Source organism: Hevea brasiliensis, chromosome 3 (genome assembly GCF_030052815.1).
Source record: "Hevea brasiliensis isolate MT/VB/25A 57/8 chromosome 3, ASM3005281v1, whole genome shotgun sequence".
Taxonomy (NCBI): Eukaryota; Viridiplantae; Streptophyta; class Magnoliopsida; order Malpighiales; family Euphorbiaceae; genus Hevea; species Hevea brasiliensis.
Window position 1 is genome coordinate 113,842,582 of NC_079495.1, and position 23,082 is coordinate 113,865,663.

Genomic DNA, 23,082 nt, shown 5'->3' on the forward strand with positions numbered 1-23,082 from the left:
AAATAATGGATGTTGCGTGAGTATCTAAAGGGCCTAAATCATCAAGAAGTTCTTCAAGTATGTAGAAAATTCGTCCTAAATTTGCCTCACTGACTATAACACTTACAGGGCTCAAGTCACATTAATTTCTTGATCGAGAGACCTCTAACTAAACATTAGGCATTTTGCTCGGGGAAAAAGCTACATCCAACATTAACATGGAGAATTAAAATTTTAGTGTCAAATACATTCCACTAGTACGGAAAGAGATGAAGGTGTATTAAATGAATTTTAGTAAATGCAAAAAGTCTAATAAATCAATTTTAATAGTGTATATTTGCACATAGAAAAAAGGTAAATAATTAATTTGATTATTTTAAATTTTGTGCATATTAAAATTGATAGTGAATTGTTTTGTGTCCAAAGAATTTAAGTTGAATAAATTAATTTGAATTTGAATTTACAGTTTTCATGGATTCTTAGATGGGAATGGAATCACAATAAAACATTGGATTAGATAATTATCATATCATTTAATTTTTTTTTAATTAGAAATTTACACCATATCAATGTCACATGACTATAAATTAATAATATTAGTTATGAAAATCTGGAGTTTTGTTCTATTCTAGCACAAGCATTGAAACATAGATTTGACTACTCTCTCTGTTATTCTTCTTATTCCCTTCGAAGAGATAATGGCTGCCCTTCTCAACAATGCTCTTTCCAAGGATTGAAGGAGTGTAATGGATCTTACCACTATCCTAACACTTATTAGTCCTCTCCATTTCCTTTTATAACAGTAACCTTCCAAGTAAATCCATAGTGCTCTCTTCTCTATACAGAACCATTGGCCTCCCACTTCCCTCATTAAACCCTAACCACCTAAAACCACCTAAATCAGCATATCGCATTATGACGACTGAAGAAGCAGCCATGAATGACCATGTCAAAATAGGCAGCCTTAATTAAATGCAATGACCCTACTCTTCTTAACTTCAAAAAGTCTTTGTAAGCAAACAATAAACAATAGCCAAATGTACGATTGGAAAGATTATTTCAGCTTATAATCTATTGTTTGAGAAGCTCTAATACTCAAAGAGTGGGCCCATTTCAATTGGTGGAAGCCATAATGACACAGCGTGTGGTGTATAGAGATTGTAACATAAACTAATCTCCAAATAATAACAAAGATTTAATACAAAACCTCAATAAAAAGAAGATAAAAGTGAGCAAAAAATTTTTATTGAAAATTGAAGTAATAAATAAAGTTACAAAATTTGAATATAATAGGGGATAACTAATTAGAATAAGATAATTATTATTTAGGAGATTTGTATAAATATAAATACAATAAAAAATTTAGATATAATAAAAAAATAATTATTTCTAATTGAAATTAAATAATTAATAAATATTTCTAGTAAAATAAAATAAAATAAAATAAAATAAATGGTTCGCATCACATGTAAAGTTCAAAACCTCCCCTCTTGGATCCACGTACAAGTAATGGTTCCCATCAACTAAATGAGGAGTTGGTCGGAAATCTATATGGGAGGAGAAATTATTTTATGTGTTTGCTGTTTCATATAGGATTAGCAACTAAATGTATAAAATAGTTATAATTTTTTTAATAGAAAAAAGGTTTTATAAGACCCACCATTATTGATTTGTTATTATATAATTAGTTTATCATTCCATATTAGAGGTGAGCAGATTTTGATTCAAACTGAAAAATTGAATCGAACCGAATCAATTCGGTTCAATTAGTTTGGTTTTAAATTTTAATCGGTTCGATTCGATTTTAAAGAGAAAAAAATCGATTAAATCGAATCGAACTGAATAGTAATTTTACATATTTAAATTAAACCGAATCGATTTTTGAATTGATTTATTTTTATGAGGAATTTATGAATTATATTTAATTATATATATATATATATATATATATATATATATATATATATATATATAAATTGTTTAATTTCATTGATTAATGGTTATTAGGCTCAAACCAAAATCAAAATTAAATCAAATAACTTGAAAATCAATTCTAAATTAAAAAATCAAATAAAAATAAAATTGATCGGTTTGAACCAAATCGAACAGAAATAGAGCAGTTCGGTTCGATTCGATTTTTCATCAATTCAATTTTCACAATTTAATTCGATTCGGTTTGAACCGAATGCTCACTCCTATTCCATATAGAATAACCTACATAGGATCACTACTAATTAATTTTAAATATATAACACGAATAAGGGGTAAACTTGTAAACGAACAAAAATATCCTTATGTATTTATTTTATTTATAAAAATAATTATATTAACTAATATAACTAATGTAAATTAAAATTTTAATCCTATTTTAAAAGTAACTCTACTTATTGTCAAATATAAATATTTTTTTTATATTCATAAAAATACTTAAAATTATAAAATTTATTACTATTTTTCTTAAAATACTTAATAAATTTTAATTTTAAAATTCTTAAAAAATATATTAAAAATAATTTAATTATAATAGCCAAGGTAAAATTTTAATAATCGAAATTTAAAAATATTTAAATAAAATTAATATTTAATATAATAAGTTAATTTTTATAGACAAATTTAAAAATAAAGATAATAAAAAAATGTTACATCATAAATTTTTTTGAGTGATATATATATATATATATAATAAAATTTTAATTATTTTTAATGTAATTATATAGATTTATAGATTAGGAAAGAGGGTAATCCGTTTTGATTAGAAGAAAGGGATCATGGTTATTTTTATCTACTTAAGTATATATCTATTTATTTTTTTAATATTTAAAATATTATCGATATATATTATATATTAATTTTATTCGATTAATCCAACCGCTATTTTTTTAGGATTTTTTTTTTGAGATATAAGGTTATATTTTGTATTGTTAAATTTAAATAATTCAACTTATTATTATTAATTTAATTTTAAAAATAATATTTATTTTATTATCTTATAAAATATTATAATAATATACGCTAAGCTTTATAAAATAAATATCATTTTATATAAATATGTTCATGAACAAAGTATTTTCACAAGTTAGACAATAACAATAATAAAACTTTAGTTCCAAGTTAGATAATATTAAATATATTAAATAGAAATTATTAAAATTTAATTTTAATTAAATATAATTTAAAAAATTATTTAAAATGATATTTATTTTAAAAAGTAAATATTTAAAATAACATATTTTTTTTATTAATAAATAAAATCACCTATACAGATTAATAATAAAAATAAATAAAAATAAATAAATTAATAATAGAAATGAATCACCTTTAAATGTGGGTTTCAAAACACCAGGCTCTGAGCGCTCCAATTTGTCCGTGGACTTCTACTACTTTGTCAAGTCACCAACAGTGCAACCTCTGTAAGAGTCAGAAAGTCTAACATCATATGCGCGGTGGCCATTTTGAAAATTATTAAAGAGTCTGAATAAACCAAAAATAAATGGAATGAAAAGTCTTTCAGCTTTCAAATTCCTCTCTCACTCTTGCTTAATCATTTCATATTTTTCAATTCTTTTTCTTTCAATTCTGCAATCTTTTCCTGTGTTTTTTCCCCTTCTAAATCAAAATACTTTCTCCCATATGCTTGTTTTGATTCTGCTTCTTTTCTCAATTTCCATTCATTTTGTAAAGTTCCCTTCTTTTATCAAAATTTAATTTAATTATACTCTTGATTACAAATAAAGCGAACCCTTTCTTTAAATATCCTTATTAGATCAGGGAGTTGTTGATTATGCAATTATGATCCCATAATACCCTTTTCTTCATCTCTCTTGTAATATCAAGCTGTGTTTGTCTTTGTCAAAGCTAACTTCCCAAACGGGTTTTGTCTATTGCTGTTGTTTGATTGATTCTTTTGAATAGAAAATATAAGAAACGGGTCGATTTTGATATTATTATTCTGTTTTGGGTTCTAAAGATTTAGTTGGTTTAATTTATTTTCAAGTGAGGTTGAGCTTTTTGTGTTGGAGAAATGAGGCTTCTGGTTCGGGTAATAGAGGCAAGAAATTTGCCAGCAATGGATCTAAATGGGTCAAGTGATCCCTATGTGAGAGTGCAGCTGGGAAAGCAGAAGTTCAAGACCAAAGTGGTAAAGAAGAACTTGAATCCGAATTGGGGAGAGGAATTCAGTTTTAAGGTTGAGGACTTGAACGAGGAGCTTGTATTCTCTGTGTTAGATGAGGACAAGTACTTCAATGATGACTTTATCGGGCAACTTAAAGTGCCAGTGTCGCTAATTTTTGATTCGGATAGTAAGTCTCTTGGCACTGCTTGGTACGCTCTGCAACCCAGAAACAAGAAGTCCAAGAACAGGGACTGTGGTATGTTTGTTTAACTTTTATTTTCCTGTTTGTTAATTCGTTGTTTTTCCCAATTGTACGTTTGATTTATTATTAATTTTTTTTCTTTTCCTGTTTGGGTTTATATTTACTTTCCATTGCTATGCATCCACAATAAACTCTTGTTACCAACTGAGTTCAGTGTCCTGGTTTTGATATAGGAGTTTTAATGTAGTTGCGTGTACAAGATTCTGATTGTAGGATTTGTTTGTGTGGTGAAATTCAAGAGTTCAAGTAGCATTATTTACCTCAATTGTTGTATTGGCAACGTTGATGTGCCACAAAATATACTGATTGATTTTTTTTCCCCTCCTTTTTCTTTGACAGGTGAAATTCTTTTAGGTATATGTTTTTCTCAAAATAATGTGTTTGTTGACCTGAACCATAATGGTGATCATGGATTGATAAAGGATGCAGATTTAGTAACGGAAGCTCCTTCTAGGTCATCTAGTGGGCCCTCAAACTCATCCTCTCCGGGGAGATCTGAGGAGGTTGCGCCCTCTAAAGAGGAAAAGTCTGGTGCACAAAAAAATTTTGCCGCCAGAATTGTTCAAATGTTCAATAAAAATTCAGATACAGCACCAACTGCTGGTAATAGAGGCATTGACAATTCAGAGCCACCTGAAACTGTTGGTCCTGAGGTTTGTGATGACGAGTCGAATGATCCCTCGTCTCCTGGTGACTTTGTAGAAATCATGAGAACAATGGAATCAAAAGATATGGGAAATGAAATTCCAAGCAATCTACCAGGAGGGGTCCTTGTAGACCAGTTATATATGATTGCTCCCCAAGATTTAAATTTTCTACTCTTTTCACCTGAATCAAGTTTTCCAAGATCATTGGCAGATCTTCAAGGGAATACAGAGCAACAATTTGGTACTTGGAAATTTGAGAATGGTGGTGAGAACTTGAAAAGAGTTGTTACTTATATTAAGGCTGCAACCAAATTAATTAAGGCTGTGAAAGCCACTGAGGAACATACATATCTAAAAGCTGATGGAAAGGTTTTTGCTATTTTAGTGAGTGTGAGCACTCCAGATATTGTATATGGGAGCACCTTTAAAACTGAATTGCTGTACTGCATTACACCTGGCCCTGAGCTGCCTTCGGGAGAACAAACTTCACATTTGGTAATATCCTGGAGAATGAATTTTTTGCAGAGCACCATGATGAAAGGGATGATAGAAAATGGAGCAAAACAAGGTCTAAAAGATAGCTTCGAACAGTTTGCGTCTTTATTATCTCAAAATGTTAAGCCAGTTGATTTGAAGGAGACAGGATCCACTAAGGAACAAGTTTTGGCTTCATTGCAGGCTGAACCCCAGTCAGATTGCAAACTGGCTGTACAATATTTTGCTAACTTTACTGTAGTGACCACAGTTTTTATTGGATTGTATGTATTTTTCCATATCTGGCTATGCCCTTCCAGCCCAATTCAAGGGCTTGAGTTTGTGGGACTTGATTTACCAGATTCAATTGGTGAACTCATTGTGTGTGGTGTCCTGGTTCTTCAATGTGAAAGGGTGCTAGGGTTAATTTCTCGTTTCATGCAGGCCAGAGTGCAAAAAGGTAATCTTCACACCCAACAAACGCCTTATCAACAAGTGCAAACAAACTATTACGTGAACTATTCTAGTTTATTGTCTGCCTCTAGCTGGGAGTCTGAGGTGTATGTTTATATTGTTAATGCATTCTTGAGGCTGTGTAGGAATGAATTAAACAAACTTGATGTGAATTTATTTATTTATTTTTGTAGGAAGTGATCATGGAGTCAAAGCACAAGGGGATGGGTGGCTGCTTACTGTTGCCTTGCTTGAGGGAAGTAATTTGGCAGCTGTTGATTCAAGTGGCTTTTGTGATCCATATGTGGTATTCACCTGTAATGGGAAAACTAGAACCAGCTCAATTAAGTTCCAGAAATCTGATCCTCTGTGGAATGGTGAATTATATTGTGCTTTGTCAGTTTTTCTCATTCAAAGCAAAGAATTATTGGTCAAATGTATTCTCTACTTGTGTGAATCGTGCAATCTTTATATAGAAGCACTTTTAAATTTGGTGATAAACATGATGCAAATTGTCTGTTGAGTAGTCATCTTGATGAACATTCTTGGTCTTTGCAGAAATATTTGAATTTGATGCAATGGATGAGCCTCCTTCTGTGCTGGATGTGGAAGTTTATGATTTTGATGGGCCTTTTGATGAAGCAGCGTCTTTGGGACATGCTGAAATTAATTTTGTGAAATCAAATGTTTCTGATCTTGCTGATGTGTGGGTTCCTCTTCGAGGAAAGTTAGCACAAGCATGTCAGTCTAAGCTGCATCTAAGAATTTTCTTGAATAACACAAGAGGTAGTAATGTTGTTAAAGAGTACTTGAATAAGATGGAGAAAGAGGTGGGGAAGAAGGTACATTGCTGGCTATTCTGCATTGGAAATTCACATTGTGAATGGGTTATGTGTTGTATCTTTTTTTTCCCCTTGTATTTTATATTTTTTTAATTTCTTAGAGAAATTTTTTGTAGATAAATTTGCGTTCTCCACAAACAAATTCAGCCTTTCAAAAGCTCTTTGGGCTTCCACCTGAGGAATTTCTCATCAATGATTTCACCTGTCACCTAAAGCGAAAAATGCTCTTGCAGGTGCTGTTGGTGTTCATTTAGCATCATGAATTCTTTTGATGAGCCATTTCTTTTCTGATAGTCATTTTATTCCTTTAAACTGTACACATTGAAATGGATTTTAGCCTTTTATGAGTTAAAATGATGCTTGCTTCTTGGCTTCTTGACATGATGTTGTATCTGTACAGGGTCGTTTATTTTTGTCAGCAAGAATAATTGGGTTCCATGCAAATTTGTTTGGGCAGAAGACTAAATTTTTCTTCCTTTGGGAGGATATAGAAGATATCCAAGTGTATCCTCCTACATTATCATCAATGGGTAGTCCTACTATTGTTGTGACTCTCTGGCAAGGCAGGGGTATGGAAGCCAGACATGGGGCCAAGACACAAGATGAAGAGGGAAGGCTGAAATTCCACTTCCAGTCTTTTGTATCTTTCAATGTAGCGCATAGGTGAATGAATAATGTTAAATGGTTCTTTACCTTTCTAGAAGTAGATTTTACTTATTTAACAAGTAATATTTTTGGATATTGTTATCTCAATATGTTTTTATAAAATTAATGCGTGTTTTGGTCTTTCCCATCGAATTCTTTGTATTTTGATATCAAAACTCATAGTAACAATGGTTATCTTTGGAAGCTATATATGATAATACAGTAATTTCATAGCTTTTCTTTTTTTTTTTTTTTTTGGTGACTTAAGGCTATCATAAACAGTATGCCATGATAATTTGATATAAGAATGTTTGTTCCAAGTGGAAAAGGACATGCTCCTCAATATGATTTGATGTCTTATGCATCCTTTAAAGGTTCATGATAAGTGCATGTTGATTCTTGATTATGCAATTCCATTATCAAGTTTAGTTCCTGCACTCTTGAAAGGCTAATCATACTGCATGTTATTTCTCTGGTTGTTCTTACAGCAGTCCTAGACATTTTCTTTTCATGGATATTGAACATGGTAACATGAGAACTCTGAGGTGTCCATTCTATTTTCCTTTGGGTTTGTCATAAACTGAGTGCCAGAGCAATTTGATACTGGAATGTTCTGTTCAAAATGGTAGTGGACCTGATTCTTGATATGTATTTGACATCTCTGCTTGCTGATCTTTTTAGCATCCTCATTACAGGAGTGTTCATTTTAATGCATGTTTGACTACACCAGTGCTCCATGCTAGAGCCCTATTGGTCTTACAACAATAAGATGATTTTTTTAAGCATATTGTGATCATACCTTGTGTACTAGCAACTTGTGTAAAATGAAGATAATGATGGGGTTGTCATACATAGATGTCCCTCCTCTTCCTAGTTAAAAGAAATTTTCTCCTTATGTCCAAGTCACTTGCATATATTTACACGGCTAGCAAGAGTTATGTGACAGGTAAAGGTGGAAATCCGTATAAATACACTTAAATATTTTTGCCTACTGTGTAGGACAATCATGGCTTTATGGAAGGCCAGATCGTTGTCTCCTGAACAAAAGGTGCAAATAGTTGAAGAAGAATCAGAAGCTAAAAGCCTCCAAACTGAAGACAGTGGGCCCTTCTTGGGTCTTGAGGATGTCAACTTATCTGAGGTTTATTCTTCTGGTGTTTCTGTCTCTGTAAGTTGCTTTCTTTCTCTCTCTCTGCATAGTGTATGCGCATGCGTGCATACATAGGCACCCTCATGCATATAAATTATTGATTGTGGATCTTAGTTTGCATATTTTGCAGATTTGTCCTTTTTATTTGACAGTAATTATTGTGTTATAGACCAATTTCTTCATGGAGCTGTTCAATGGCGGTGAGTTGGAGCGGCGATGGAGAAAGCTGGTTGTCTTAACTATTCTCACACCCAATGGGAATTGGAGAAGGATGATGTGTACGAGAGGCAAATGTATTACAGATTTGATCAGCGCATCTCTCGTTATGGAGGAGAGGTGACTAGTACACAGCAGAAACACCCCCTATCTGATCGTAAAGGCTGGCTGGTTGAAGAGGTTATAACCCTCCATGGAGTTCCACTTGGTGACAATTTTAATGTATGGGTATAATTGTAACTGTTGAGTTGCAAATGTTTTTGTCTTGAGTTGACTCTGTAAATGGTGCTATTGATCCTCTTACCCATTTATTTATTTGTCATTCTTTCTTTCGTAATTGATGAGCTTCTTTTATCCTCTGCAGCTTCACTTGAGATACCAAATTGAGGATTTGCCCTCAAGACCAAACGGCTGTCATGTACGCGTATTCAGTGGAATTGCATGGCAGAAAAGCACTAGGCATCAGAAAAGGATCACAAAGAACATTCTCTCAAATTTGGAAGATCGGCTGAAGGTGATTTTTAGTGTTATAGAGAAGGAATTTTTGAACAGATAGGGATGTGCACTGCCATGAGGTTGACACTGTGGACTTGAAGGAGCAGGTTGATTGTCCAACTTCTGCTTTCTACAAAAATATTCTGTGTCCATTTTCTCCAGGGATTCCTGCTCACTCATGTTAGTATGACATTTCTTGATCGTGCATACAGTTAATGTTCCTTCAAGAATTATTTTTGCATAGCTCTTGAGGCTATAATTTATTCAGAGAAATCCTAACGTTTGTTTAAACTCGAATGGGAAACATGGCATGGGAATTTAGCATTGAACTTAAGGAGATCAGTTTCTTCTTCCCTTGCTGGTGGAGATTGAAATCTTCTGACCAAAAGCGTTTGTAAATACTTGTACTCTTGAGTACATAGATTCATTGGAGCTTCCATTTCTTCTCTTTCATATCTACAACGTGCCAAAATGATTAAACTCCTCACCAACTGGCTTGTTAGGTGGTGGCAGAAGAATTACAGATATTGTTTGTTAATGTACTGAATACAGAATCAACTTGGCTTAGGGAAGTTCTGCAAGTGTATGGATGAAACATATTTTGGTGATGAAATCTGCTAACAAAATCCTATAGATGCAAAACTTTTCTTCAGCTTATTGAATGTTGTTCATCTTATTGAATCTGTTGAAAAGTTCTCATGGATTTTATGTCTTGCTCCAGGGTCAATGTTAATGTATTAGTTAGGTACTTGTATTGATGCCTTTTGGAAGTGGGATTGGAAACTGTTTATAGTGTTTCTTGTTGTTGGGTTGGCAGTGAATTGAGTTGGATTGGATCCTTCTCTACTGGCATTGTGGTGTAGTTCATTGGATTTTCTTGTAAATTGCAGATTTTTGCTGAGGCATTGGCCAGTTGAAGGGAAACTCTCTGTAGTAGAAAGGGAGTGATTGCATTCTTAGTGGATTTTATTTTTTAAATTTTCTAATGAAGTGATCAAATTAGCTTTCTTCTTTCTTGTTATTTACACCAAATGTAAAAGAAAAAAATAATAAAAAATAAAAAAATATGAACATATTCAATTTTAACTTAAAACTTTTAATTTTATTAATTTGATGTTTAACTTTTAACATTAGTTTTAATTTTTAGTAATCAGAACATCTGTACTTAAGGATTCCCTCTTTCAAATGTACAAATACAGACAAGTTCCTATAAATCTTACTTAACATGTTTGGTATAAATGAATTCTATAAAATATTATAGAATTCATTTATAAATTCATTAATATCATATTTAATATTAATTAAAATTCATTTATAAATTTAAATTTAGAATTTTATGAAATTCATTATAATAAATTTCTGTACATTTTGATAGAATTTATAAATAAATTTTGATTTTAAAAAGCTAAAAATTTTATTAGACAAAAATACTCCTATTAGGATGCTCTCACTTAACTTTAACAAAAATGGAGCAGGTACCAATTGCTGTTGAAACACCTAAACCGCAGAATGAGGCCATGGACTTGGCCACAGCATTGTAGCTAGTTCTTTGAAAATCTTTGGCATACCTTCATCCTTTGGGATTTGTGATTGTTTTCATGATGTCCTTAACAATAGTTAGCTGCATTCTTGTTGTAACGCTGAGAGTTCAAACTATGATGTTATTACTTGGAATGCTATGTTGGTGGGGTTTGCAAGAAATTGATGAGTTAAATATTGTAGAGAGTATGTTTGATGAAATGCTTGAGAGATATACTGTAGATATGCAATGCTTATCTGCATCATAATGGGAAGTTTGAGCATAGTCATAGTGGATAAAAGGATATTTTTTATTCTATATTTATACCAAACATAAAATTCATTTTGCTTGAAATAAATTTGACATTTAATATATATTATACTAAACAAAGGAATTCATTTACAAATCAATTCTATCATGAATGAATTCCATAAAATGAATTCTATGATAGATTTGAATTAAACAAGGGTTAAACATAGAAAGCCATTTGATTTCGGCAAAAACATTTCATGAACTTTAACACTTCTCTTTGATAAGATTTTTGCCAGAGTTATGAATTTAATCATCGTTTCTTCAAGTATCTTCATTTTATTTCTTGTGCTTGTAACCTCATAAAAAAAAAAAAAACTCTTTTAACAATTTCTTTGCAATTTATAGACATGTAAGTCCTTTCATATTTTTTTTTTGTAGTTTTGAGACGTATTGGTTTTTTTATCTGTTCTACAATTTTGAGATTCGTCGATCTCTCAAAACTTTTGCAATTTATGAATATGCATAAGTCTTTCCAATAAAATTCTGCAATTTTAGGACATGCTTACGTCCATTGAGCAAATTTTCAACAGTTTATAGACATTGACAGGTCTCTTCAACAAGATTTTGTAATTTAGAGACTTGCCTATCTTTTTAAAGTCCATGTTGTTTATAGACATGCATAAGTCCGCTCAATAAAGTTTCGAAGTTATAAGACTTGATTAGGTTCTTTGAATAAAATTTTCAGAAGTTCATAGACATGGACGGATCCCTTTAAGAAGAATTTTATAGTTTAGAGACTTGCTTATCTTCGCATGCTAAAATCTCGAAGCGTCTCACCTTCGAAGATGGATGAAAGTAGAAGTTAAAAAAAAAAAAAACATGTTTGATGAAGTCATGCTTCATTTTGAACAAAAACAACTGAAAATGATTTGAAAAAGGCCTAGAAGATTATTTAGACTCTAATACTTTATTGAAAAATAAAAGATGAGAGCTAGGTTTGAAAAATATTCCTTGCTTAAAATAGGGGATAAAATAGGTCCAAAGGCAAATCTATTCCTCTGAAAAAGATTTCTCTTTTATCTGAAGTCACCCTCACATATTTATATATCAATTTAAATTAACCCCTCATAAATTTAAGTATTAAATCATTCTTTTTAATAGAGAACTTATTTTTACTGATAGAAAATCAATTAATCTCTATATATTGAGCAAATTATTGTGTGTTTGTAGTGTATGTGTATCTTTACCCATGAAAGTGTGAGTGTATGTGCACACCTTCACCTACAAAAGTCTCATCTCGTCTTCCTAAATGTAAACGTATTATTTTTTAGTGTAATAATATATTATATAATTTGCTTATATATTGACCCTGAAAAATATTTTCCCTAGGTCCGCCACTGAATAGACCCATCAAAGATTATTAGGCAAAGGATGTTTTTTTTCCCGTAATCAATAAGTTCATCACCTGACCACAGAACAAATTTTTACAAATTTTACTTTTCAATATGGAGTCATTCCTTTTCCATGATTTAAGACAATACATCGCATGGAATAAGCATTTACTTTTCAAAAAAAAAAAAACTTTGATTTTCATGAAGAAAAAAAAAAAAATCACAAACTTTAATAGATTTGTAGATCCTAGACCCAAGTCTACACCCATCAGGGCCCACTCTTAAAAAAAAAAACAGCAAATTTTGTTTTGCAGGCTCTCTAAAACACATTCTTGGGAGTAATTATATCGTATAACTGTGAGGATATCTTGCATGGAATGATAATATAATAAGGATTAAATATATATATATATATATATATATATATATATATATATATATATAAATGGATCCCTGAAAATTACAACTGCCAAATAACTACTCAAACAGTTTTTTTTATTTTCAAAATTTAGTAACTATTTTCGCTTATTTGTAATTCATTTACTTATTTGTCATTCTATGTAGATTTGTATATATGAAATCACCGTGGTAGGATATAATTTTTCCATTCTCAGGCAGTTTCAGCTCTGCAAAGTCCAGGTTTCTCTGATAATCTTGTAAGAGGTAAATTAACTGAAAGTGTTCTTTATATGCAGTATCGTATGCGTCAAGTCATTATGAGAATCAAATGCTTTGCTATGTGCTTACAAACTGCGTTGGGGTTCTGCTGTAATGTGAATAATGTTTTGGCTAGTCTTCTCTTTGCATCTGAAACATGTAATGAGAAAGAAAGAAATTAAATTGTATCCGTGCGGTGAAATTTTCCATCTTGATTAATACACACATCTACCAAGTGGAAGTGTTTCACATCGGCTGCTCTTTTTTCTACTCACTCAACTCTCAGGATAGTGTCATGTGGGGAAAATTTTTTCTCGATTTCTCTATAGCACTGCCAACAGAAAAGCCCAAGAGATAGCAAATTCACAAATTCCAATTACAGAGATTACATGGTACCAACCAATGGCATTCAGAAACAGAATAAATAATCGGATAACATTCCTTCAGCCATCAGAAAGCACCTCTACAATTTAAATCCTGTACAAATCTAGCATTGTAATTGGACAATGCAATACCACAATGTATTAGCACACATTGTCCAATTATAAGGTGAATAATTGCCAAGTTCCAACTCAAAACTAATGCACATGTAAACTCAGAGCATGGTACATTCACAGTCAGGCAAGAACAGCAGCAAGGAAGTAGTCTATCATCATTATGTCATGCCATCCTAGTGCAAAACTAATAATCCATTCCCAAAGGTCCTGTATTAAGTGATCTCAAGAAACTTATGGCTGTAAAACAGCTTCACTAATAGGAGAACCTGGCAACCTCTTCATCTTTGTCTTCATCTATAACATCTTCTTCCTTTTCTTCAAACCTCTCAAAATCATCATCTTCCTCCTCCTCATCCATCATAATATCTCTCCTGGCTTCTTTGTCCTTCAAACCAGTGCTCAGGACCACAGTTTCTCCCCCAGATTTCTCCAAATCTTTCCTCAACCTCTCCTTGTTCTCTCTCCGTCATTCTTCCTCCAGACGTTGGTTCTCTGCCCGTCTCTTATCAAGATCAGCCCTAAACAATCAAGCTTCACAAGTTAGACAGATTATGGCAATAGCAACACATGTTAGTTGCAAGGAAAAGGAATGGCATCTATGAATTGAGGCAATACTTGTAAGTTTCCATATATTCCCCAGCACTAGCCTCAATAGCCTTAAAGCAGGCATCCATTCCAGCTCCAGAAACAGCAGATACCCCAACAGATTTTAAATTCTTATAAAATTCATCAAGCACGAGGGAAAGGCTTGCTGTCAAAGTGGATGTATATGAGTGATCTGAGCTGACTGCCGCTTGCAAGGCTTCAAAATCTTCCATCCACTGCATAGATCATAGTTGTTAAAAGATGATGCATTTAAAACAACGCACACAAAGCAGAACCTAAAATTGGGTAGGCAGATTTAAGAGCTGTTAGTGATATAAAACTATTATTGGAGTCTTCACCTACAAGCCTAAGTTTTTAGGTTGAGTGGTTTCTTGACATGATATCGGAGCCTCTCAGACCAAAAGGTTTAGAGTTCAAACCCTAACAACATCATTTTTTAATTAAATATTTCAGCACAAGGCAAAGTAGGTCTGTGTTTGTTCACGCTTCAAACCTAATGGGCATTCGTGTTTGGAGGTGTGTTAGAGATATAAAACCATTCTTGGATGTCTAACTTACAAGCTTAAGCAAAAGGTTGAGTGGTTTCTTGACAAGAGCAAAGCTGGCAAATAATACAAACTAGAGAAGAAAATGTCTAAATGCCATGAGAAATAAAGAGAAAATTTTGAATGCCATTAGTCATTAGAAATAAAAAGAAATTGACCACAATTGAATTCCTGAAGCAACCCTTTCAAATTGCCAATCAAAATCTTCTAGTATCAAAGAATAACCCTCATCTATTAAGGGTTTAACATAAAAGACTTTACAGGCACCACTTTAACAGTGCAGAGTATTTGAATAAACCTTCAGGGTCAACATGGTTAAGAAGGGACAACGATACATCAAAAAAGAGGAAAGATATAGATCTTTAAACTTTAGTAACACAAGGATGTTAAGAAAGCAAGATAAAATATTCACAAATAACCATCTAATATTTATAAAAGTATATACCTCCAAAGCAAACTGGTGTTGAGCCACTTCTATCTTGTTGAATGCCAACACAAGAGGCAACCGTGTCTTGTAGAGTAATTTACAAGCATAAAGCATATTGCTCATGCAGTAGTTGGGCTTGAGGAACGAGGTGTATCAACCACAAAAGCAATTATAGTCAGAATTCTGTAATAATAGCTCCAGAAGCAGACCAAGTAAATATCTCAATTTGTCCAGGTGTATCCACTAGAACATAATCAAGTTGATCTGCTCACCTCTCAATAGTTGAAATAGCCTAAAATTGGGAATTAGAAAAATAAGGATGCATAGCATATGAGAGGAAAAAAAAAGAGTACAGAGTAGATAATTTACAGTGAAAGGTCTAGGTCTAGCTCTAGCTCATAAACACGAAGGGCATTTGCCACATAATCCAGTATGATCGCCCAGAAGTGTCAATACAAGAGAGAGCATTGAATTTCTCTTTCCAAATGAAAAAGGTCTGGCACAAGACTATCCAGTTTTTTTGACAGGCATGCACTAAACAAGGTAGATGCCAACCCAACATAACCTCGAGATATCCATGGAGAATATATTATAGCAGATACACAATAATGAACAAAAAATATAGATTGTCATGGAGCTAAAGACAGATATACAGTCGAATCAATAATTTTAAAAGAGGAATATGAAAGGAAAGTTTCACCTCATCAAACTTTGTAGCAAACAAATTTAAAGATGTTAGGATTCCCCCGTTAGGTCCAAGATTAAACTGCTTCATGACTTCCTTGTACCAGACAGTATCTCTTATATCAAAGTTTGCACCAAAAGGAAGAGTCATCACAGCAGGATCAAGGTTGAGTACATAACCACGAATATTTGTAGCTTGTGTGTGACAAACCAACCTATGAAGAAAAGTTGTTTTTCCACTTTCTGCACAAATTCAAGTAATGATTCTCAATCTTCATGATGTTCATTCAGTAACACATTCCGTTTAACAATTACAATCGGAAAAGGAGTTGGAAGCAGAAAGTATTGAAACCAAATATAATAAATGGTTTCCAACATTTAAGAAAGACGCATCTCTTAAATATGATAATAATATTTTGCAGTCAATTAACTCTACCTGCCATCCCTACAACAATAATGACAACTGGCTTTCTTTTGAAATTTAATGATAAAGATCCAGCTTGTCGAGATGGTGATTGTTGAATATTTAGTTTGTCCAATGATTCAGCAAGCTTCTCCTTTTCTTCAACAGTTCCCCTCATATCAAAATTGAAAGATGAGAAATTAATGATGATTTATTAAAAAAACGGAGCTCAGTATTGCTAAGAGGGACTATGGAACCGGATATAAATATATTAAAAAAAAAAAATCCCATTTTATTCACAATCTGGATATCGAAAAAAGAAACCTAGATTCCCAACAGAAAAGTCCAGTAATATTGAAGTGAGATTTTCACTCCATTTTTAACCATAATATTAATAACCACTATAGTTAATATTTGATTACTTTGTTAAGACTGAGGACATGAAAGTGGGACAGAGATTAAATAAATGAAAAATAAAGAACAAAGAAGAATAGATATTTTCAATCCCAGGCCCAGCATACCTTTGAATCCAACTGCTTCGATGAACCTTCATTAGCAGCTTTAATATTCATTTTGTCAAAATCAGAATCACTACCCATTTTAGCAGAGTTACAGAACCGCTCAACTATCAACAAGTTCAAGCCTACTACTGCAGGAAACCACAAACCAATGTCACTAAAATCAGGGTAGAACTTTTGATGCCCATAAAACAAAGAATATTAACAAGCACTTGAAACAAGTGCATTAGGTTAGGCCAAGTGATAAACTGCACTGTTTCTATACTATAATTCCTCAGCAATTGAAATCAATATCACAGAAATACAAGTAAATACACACACACAAGTAAAATTTAACATCCTTTGGTTCATTGGTTCTGGATTTAGGTGATCAAACAAGCCAAAGGACAACCACCGAAAGCCAGCAGACATAACTAAAAGATCAAGAGGCAAAGCCAAAAACTGATCAACTAGAAAATATGATCAGGCTGCAGAAAACCAAAATTAAACAAATTTATGTGATTAAATCTTCAAACCAAAACCAAAAGCTAATCAATTAAAAGATAATGATTAACCAAAATTAAACAAAGCAAACCAGATTATAAAAAAATATTGCACCGCGTGGCAAAATTATCAAGCTGAGATGATCAACCAGAATATTGTACCTTAGTCCTTAAATGTATATGAAAATCTGGCACCAGAAAGAGAACAATCATATATAGAGAGAAAGAGAGGTTTCAAGAGAGTCCTTAAATGTATATGAAAATCTGGCACCAGAAAGAGAACAATCATATATAGAGAGAAAGAGAGGCTTCAAGAGAGAAATAAGAAAATGGGCCAGGTAATGTTTGTTCTGCAAAAGGGCGATGAAGCAACAAAGAAAAGGACGTGGGCTTGTGAAACAAAGGCCAGAGGTTGCAAAACACAGGTAGTAGGCAACGCGATGGACCTTGAGCTGATATAATGGCTGACATGAAGTCTCCTTGGAATTGAAGAGGAGAAAGGGAAGTCTTCTAGTAGTTGGTGGCCCATGGAAGAGAAGTGGACAACTTAGGTATGTGAGATAGGAAGAGAAGCATTGTGTGGCACGAGATACGAATAGAAAACTGAAGAGGAGAAGAGGAGAAGAGAAATTTTAGTGCTGCATTCACTGAATGAAATGCAGTGTCTTAGTTTTCTATTTAAAATAATTTCAATTACATTAATATATAAATTTCAGTTCAATTTTCACAGTTTTTTAATACAAAAATAAAATCCAACCAAACCGAATTTTCGTAAAAAACAGAACTAAATTTCCAAATTAGGACAATTCAGTTTGGTATTTCAGTAAAATCCAAATAATGCTCATCACACTTCTATATCCTTTAGCCACAAAGTGCACTGGGCTAATCTAGTTACAAACACTCAAATTCCCAGAGCAATTCATGATTAAAATAACAACACAACAGGTATGGAGTCACAGAACGTCAAAAATACCCTCAAAAATTCCTCCAAAGAAAGGACCAAATACTAATTCCCTTGATAGAATTGAAGCCTGTAATATAAAAATGTTAAACCTAACAAAAAAAAAAAAAAGATAATTGCTCTCTTGTAAAGCAAACAGGGCCCTAATACTTGTTAATGTAGAATCACAAGCATCTAACACTTCAATAATCAATGAATGCGATAGAGAGGCAGATAAAGGATTAGATACGAGCTAGGTTAAGGAAATTTATCATTTTGAGACATGGGAAGAGGAAAGTGGAGAGAGATTGTTTGCTGGTTTTTTTCAACTTGCAAGTGCACGAATCACGAAGAAGTAATAAAGTAGTTAGTAGAGTATCGTCCCATGAGGAATGTAACTAGTAAGTACCAGGCTACACAGCGATTTTGGCTGTCTAGGCTATCGAATAAAATAAGGGAGTGAAATTTTGAATACTGGGAATAAAAAAAAGGTAATGAATTTAAAATGGATTAATCTATTTTGAAATAATTACCGAATTAAGATTTCACACTTTAACTTTATTATGGATGTAGTCTTATCTATTCATTGGATTGAGAATTGTTTGCCTTGATGGAAATTAATTCTGAAGTATCATAGGTCCTCTCTCAAGGCGCCTAAGGTGTGTCTCAATTAGAGCTATACTTTCATAGGTGATCGGTTCTAATAAAAACCCTTTAAAACCTATGATTAATTATGAAACTCCACAAAGGTTATCAGCTTATCTCTAGGTCAGATTTTCTAGATTCAAAATCTTGATTTTCTAATATTAATCTTTACCTTTCAGTTTTTTAATTAATATCTATAATCAATACTAAGTGGGTACCAATACTATGACACCCCTTACCCATTTACAGTATAGCCGAGCAAGATATGCCACACAGTGTGCCGGAATACCATATATTATCTCATTGATATTTGTCATTTCTTAATTTATTTATTTATGGGTCACTAAGTGAAATTTTTGAAATTGATATCATTTATATCATTAATTGAAATTATAAATTAATTTGAGGTTTCAAAAATTTTACAGAAAATCCGGCATAGTGCCGGCTAAAAATGGAGAAAACAGTTCTTCGAAACCTGTAGAAAACACTTCCAAATATATTCCCAATCCTTCTCAACTCCAAATAATCAACATCATCTCAATATTTCTCAACAATTTTCATTCATTTAATTCATATCATACATAATTAAATTCGAACCCAAATTTATAAAGGCAATACTTAATTTCATTAATTTACAAATTTACAAAATAATACAAGTGTTTATAATTTACATGATAACATGAAAATTTAAATACAAAATACAATTGATAAAAATACGAAAGAGAATCCTAGTGCCTTACCAAAATACACTGCAGATGAGAGGTGACACAGGACACTAGCATATTTGACTCTCACCCAGTCTGGGGTCTATTGCGCTCGTGCTCCGTATCTTCAGTACCTACGCGTGGCAAAAGCAACGCGCTAAGCAATACTACTTAGTGGTGCCAATAATAAAATAAAAATAACTAGAATGAAATAAACATGCAGAGTGTATGCTGATATTTCATACGGATAAGTTTCTGATAATTATTTGTAGCATTATTAATTTTGTACTGTTTATATTAATTATTTGATTAAAAATTTATTAAGATTTATTTTGGTTGTCCAAGTAACCTATACTAGTTAACTGGACTGGATAAACGGGTAAACTAGCATTGGGTATCAAGTACCTCGGCCCATCACACCATCGGTCACAATGAGTCTCCCGGTGTGCAACAGAACAGCTGCTAAGCCATAAAATCACAAAATGGCCACATAAGCCATAAATCACAGAATAGCATAATGCCATATGCAGTATTGCTATCAGAACCCTATTGGCAAGCCAACCTATCCAAACCAATCACACTAGGCATACTAGGGTATATTACAAATTTAAATGTGAGGTTCTTTGCAATTGAAGTTTAATAGTTACTATTCATCTTATTAGTCAACTAAAATGTTAACTTTTTCATAGACAATAGGTATATTAGTTCTAATATCATCAATATGCCATATTTTGTATTCTAAAATTGTTGGTATTTGTTGCCAATACCATTTCAAAGCTTATTCTGTGTTATTTAAAATTTTATATTTCATGCCTTAAGTTTACTATTCCATTGGTCATTGTTACAGTAGAAATTTAGCAAAATTCTCTTCATCAAAGTTATTTCTTATTGTGTCTTCTTTAATTTCCTTTTTGAATCACTCAATTTGGAGTTTTCTAGCTCAAGTTATGCTAATTTTAGAAAGGTTGGCCGGATTGGTATCTACCCAGAATTTATGGGCAGAATCCCATTCTGGCAGTTTTGGTGTCCTAATTTTGGTAGGCAATTTCATTAAGTTCTAGTCAGAATTTGGAGTTGTGTTCTTCATGAAAGTTGTCCTAAATTGTCTAAGCTTTCCATTGACATAAATTTTAGATCAATTGGACTTTTCTACACTGAGTTATGACTAAATGAAATAACACTATTCATTTAGTCATTTTGCCTAGGGCAGAATGTGTGTTACCCGGATTAGGTCAATTTTTAGGTCACCCTAAGTTAGTTTTCTAGGTATGGTTTCTTCACAAAAAAAGTTGCATTATGTGTCTAGTTTCACCTGTAATTAGCCTTGCACCAATTGGAGTGACATAGCTTGAGTTATAGCCCCAAGAGCACATTGGACTCAAAGGGTCCAAAATGCACTCATGAGGCAGCCTAACCTTTACCTTAGTTAATGTCACAAGTCACTCCAAATTTAGTTCAAACTACACCAAATGGTCATTAATTGACCATTAAAACAATAATTCATGCTCAATTGCATCAACCCCCAAATTTTAGGTTCAAAACCCTAACCCTAAATTTCCAAATTTTCTATTCTTGCACTAAACTCACAATTTAATATTTTAAGCATTAAATTCATATCAAGGGCAGCTTATACACTCATTTAAATCAAAGAAAATCATTACAACTCTAATAAGTCCCTGGCTGTCGAAAATGGGGTGAGGCATACAAGTGAATTTCCTTTCCCATTCTTACATTTTCTAACTTAAATTAAGTGTGTAAGTAAGAATTTAAGGAGAGAAAGAAAGGATTGACACTAACCTCACTTGAGAGCTTCCCCAAGCTTGATAAATCTTCTTAATTTCTCTTTCAAATTGCTGCCTAGAGGTAATTTAAGGTGTGAGAAGAAGTTTTAATGAAGCAAGTTTAAGATTTTATGGTGATTTATCAAGAAATTTTAGTGAGAAGTTTGAGTAAAAATGGTGAGAGGAAAGAGAGAGGGAATCGGCTGGTGGAAGAAGAAAAACCAGAAAATTTTTCTTAATTTTGACACATTTTTCCTCTTTTTAATTATTTTAAATGTGATTGTTAAGTTTTGATTGGTGGAGGCCTTCTTAATAACATCATAATAATGTCATAATTCCAATTTTAATTCATTTTCCTTTCTTTTCTTTTCCAATCATTTTTAATTTAATTTTCAGCAATATTTATTCATATTTTATATCATATAAATTATTTACTTAATTGGACAAGTAGGCCAAAAATCATCTCTGAAGGTGAAATGACCAAAATGCCCTTCGTTTAGCTTAATGAGCTAAAATTGTCTGTACCAATTGAATAAATTCTCTAAGCATTTTCTTGGCATTCTAATACCATCGAAACCTCAATGACTCTTCTCTGGAGTCCCAAAAATTATTTCACAAAATTTCCCTAGGGTTTAGGGCTACTAACTGTGAAGACAGCAACTTCCTGTTAGGTCACCCATTGCTAGGACACCAGCTCATTTAACTTTATTGTATTTTATTTCTAAATTCTTTTTCCTTGGTTTTTCTTACCATTATTTGAGTTATTTATGACTCCTCACTCTAGTCTAAATATAGTTCCAGACATTCTAACTGTCCGGACTGACACCGGTCACCGGAATAGTAGAATGTACGGACTTGCTAAAGTGAGGGTGTTACAAATACATAACATGCATTAAGATCACAAGAAATTAAATCAAAGAACAAATCTCAAATCCAATAGATAAAAATCAATATTTGTCCATAATAATGATTACAAGTGTTACTTTCGTAATTCCAGAATATGGAAATTACTCACTCATGGTGAGTTTAGCAAACATAATAAAAATAAAATAAAATAATAATTAAAGTCCGCTTAAAGAAATAGAATAAAAGAACCAAAGAGAATCAGCAGCTTTGATTTTGTGGAACTTCAGCTGAAGGCTCCTCCTTGATACTGATATACTACTCTTCTAGGCGGTTGTGAGAAAATGATGAAGGTGTTATTGTTCGGCTCTAGATCCCCTTTCTCTACTTTCTGCTGCTTCTATTTATATTCAGTGTCTAGGGTTAGGTTTTTAGAGTCCCAAAAGTATTAGAAGTCTCTTCTCTCTGTCAAAAACTGAAGCTAGAGCCAAACCAGGAAACTGGCTTTCGGCTGATACACGGCCCGTGTATCAATACATGGCCCATGGCCGTGTATACTGGAGCTTTGAAGACTGCATCTCGTATTGGCACAGAAGATTACACGAGGCATTGCTGGTTACAAGGGTCCAAGTACACAACCCATGTTCTTTTGCTTTACAGAGAGTTCCTCAATCCTGGCTAGGCAGAGACTTACACGGGTCTCCATGGTTTATATGGGTCTGTGTACACGACCCGTGTATTGTGTTTCTTTCTTGGCCCTTTTAGTTTTCCCCTGGCAGTAGGTTACACGGGTCTGTGGCTTTGATTACATGACTCGTGTAAAGTGTATCAGCAGCACTTCTCTTTTCTTTGGTTTTTCTAAGCTCGTTTCTGCACTCCTATGCCTTGGAGCTTTATCAAAACACCTGAAA

General features: G+C 32.8%; 1 protein-coding gene and 1 pseudogene across 1 annotated transcript; one reads left to right on the plus strand and one right to left on the minus strand.

The window, feature by feature from the left end:
• The first annotated feature begins 3,420 nt into the window (after positions 1-3,420).
• Positions 3,421-10,284, plus strand: LOC110658888 (C2 and GRAM domain-containing protein At1g03370). The gene is given in 10 exon segments (XM_021816655.2): positions 3,421-4,349; positions 4,695-5,936; positions 6,124-6,306; positions 6,488-6,771; positions 6,888-7,004; positions 7,172-7,434; positions 8,416-8,584; positions 8,736-8,778; positions 8,781-9,004; positions 9,147-10,284. Coding segments are annotated over 10 exon segments (3,066 nt in total). The 5' UTR covers positions 3,421-4,000; the 3' UTR covers positions 9,339-10,284.
• A 3,312-nt stretch (positions 10,285-13,596) lies between these two features.
• On the minus strand, positions 13,597-16,857 carry LOC131178777 (GPN-loop GTPase QQT2-like; annotated as a pseudogene).
• Between the last annotated feature and the right edge of the window lie 6,225 nt (positions 16,858-23,082).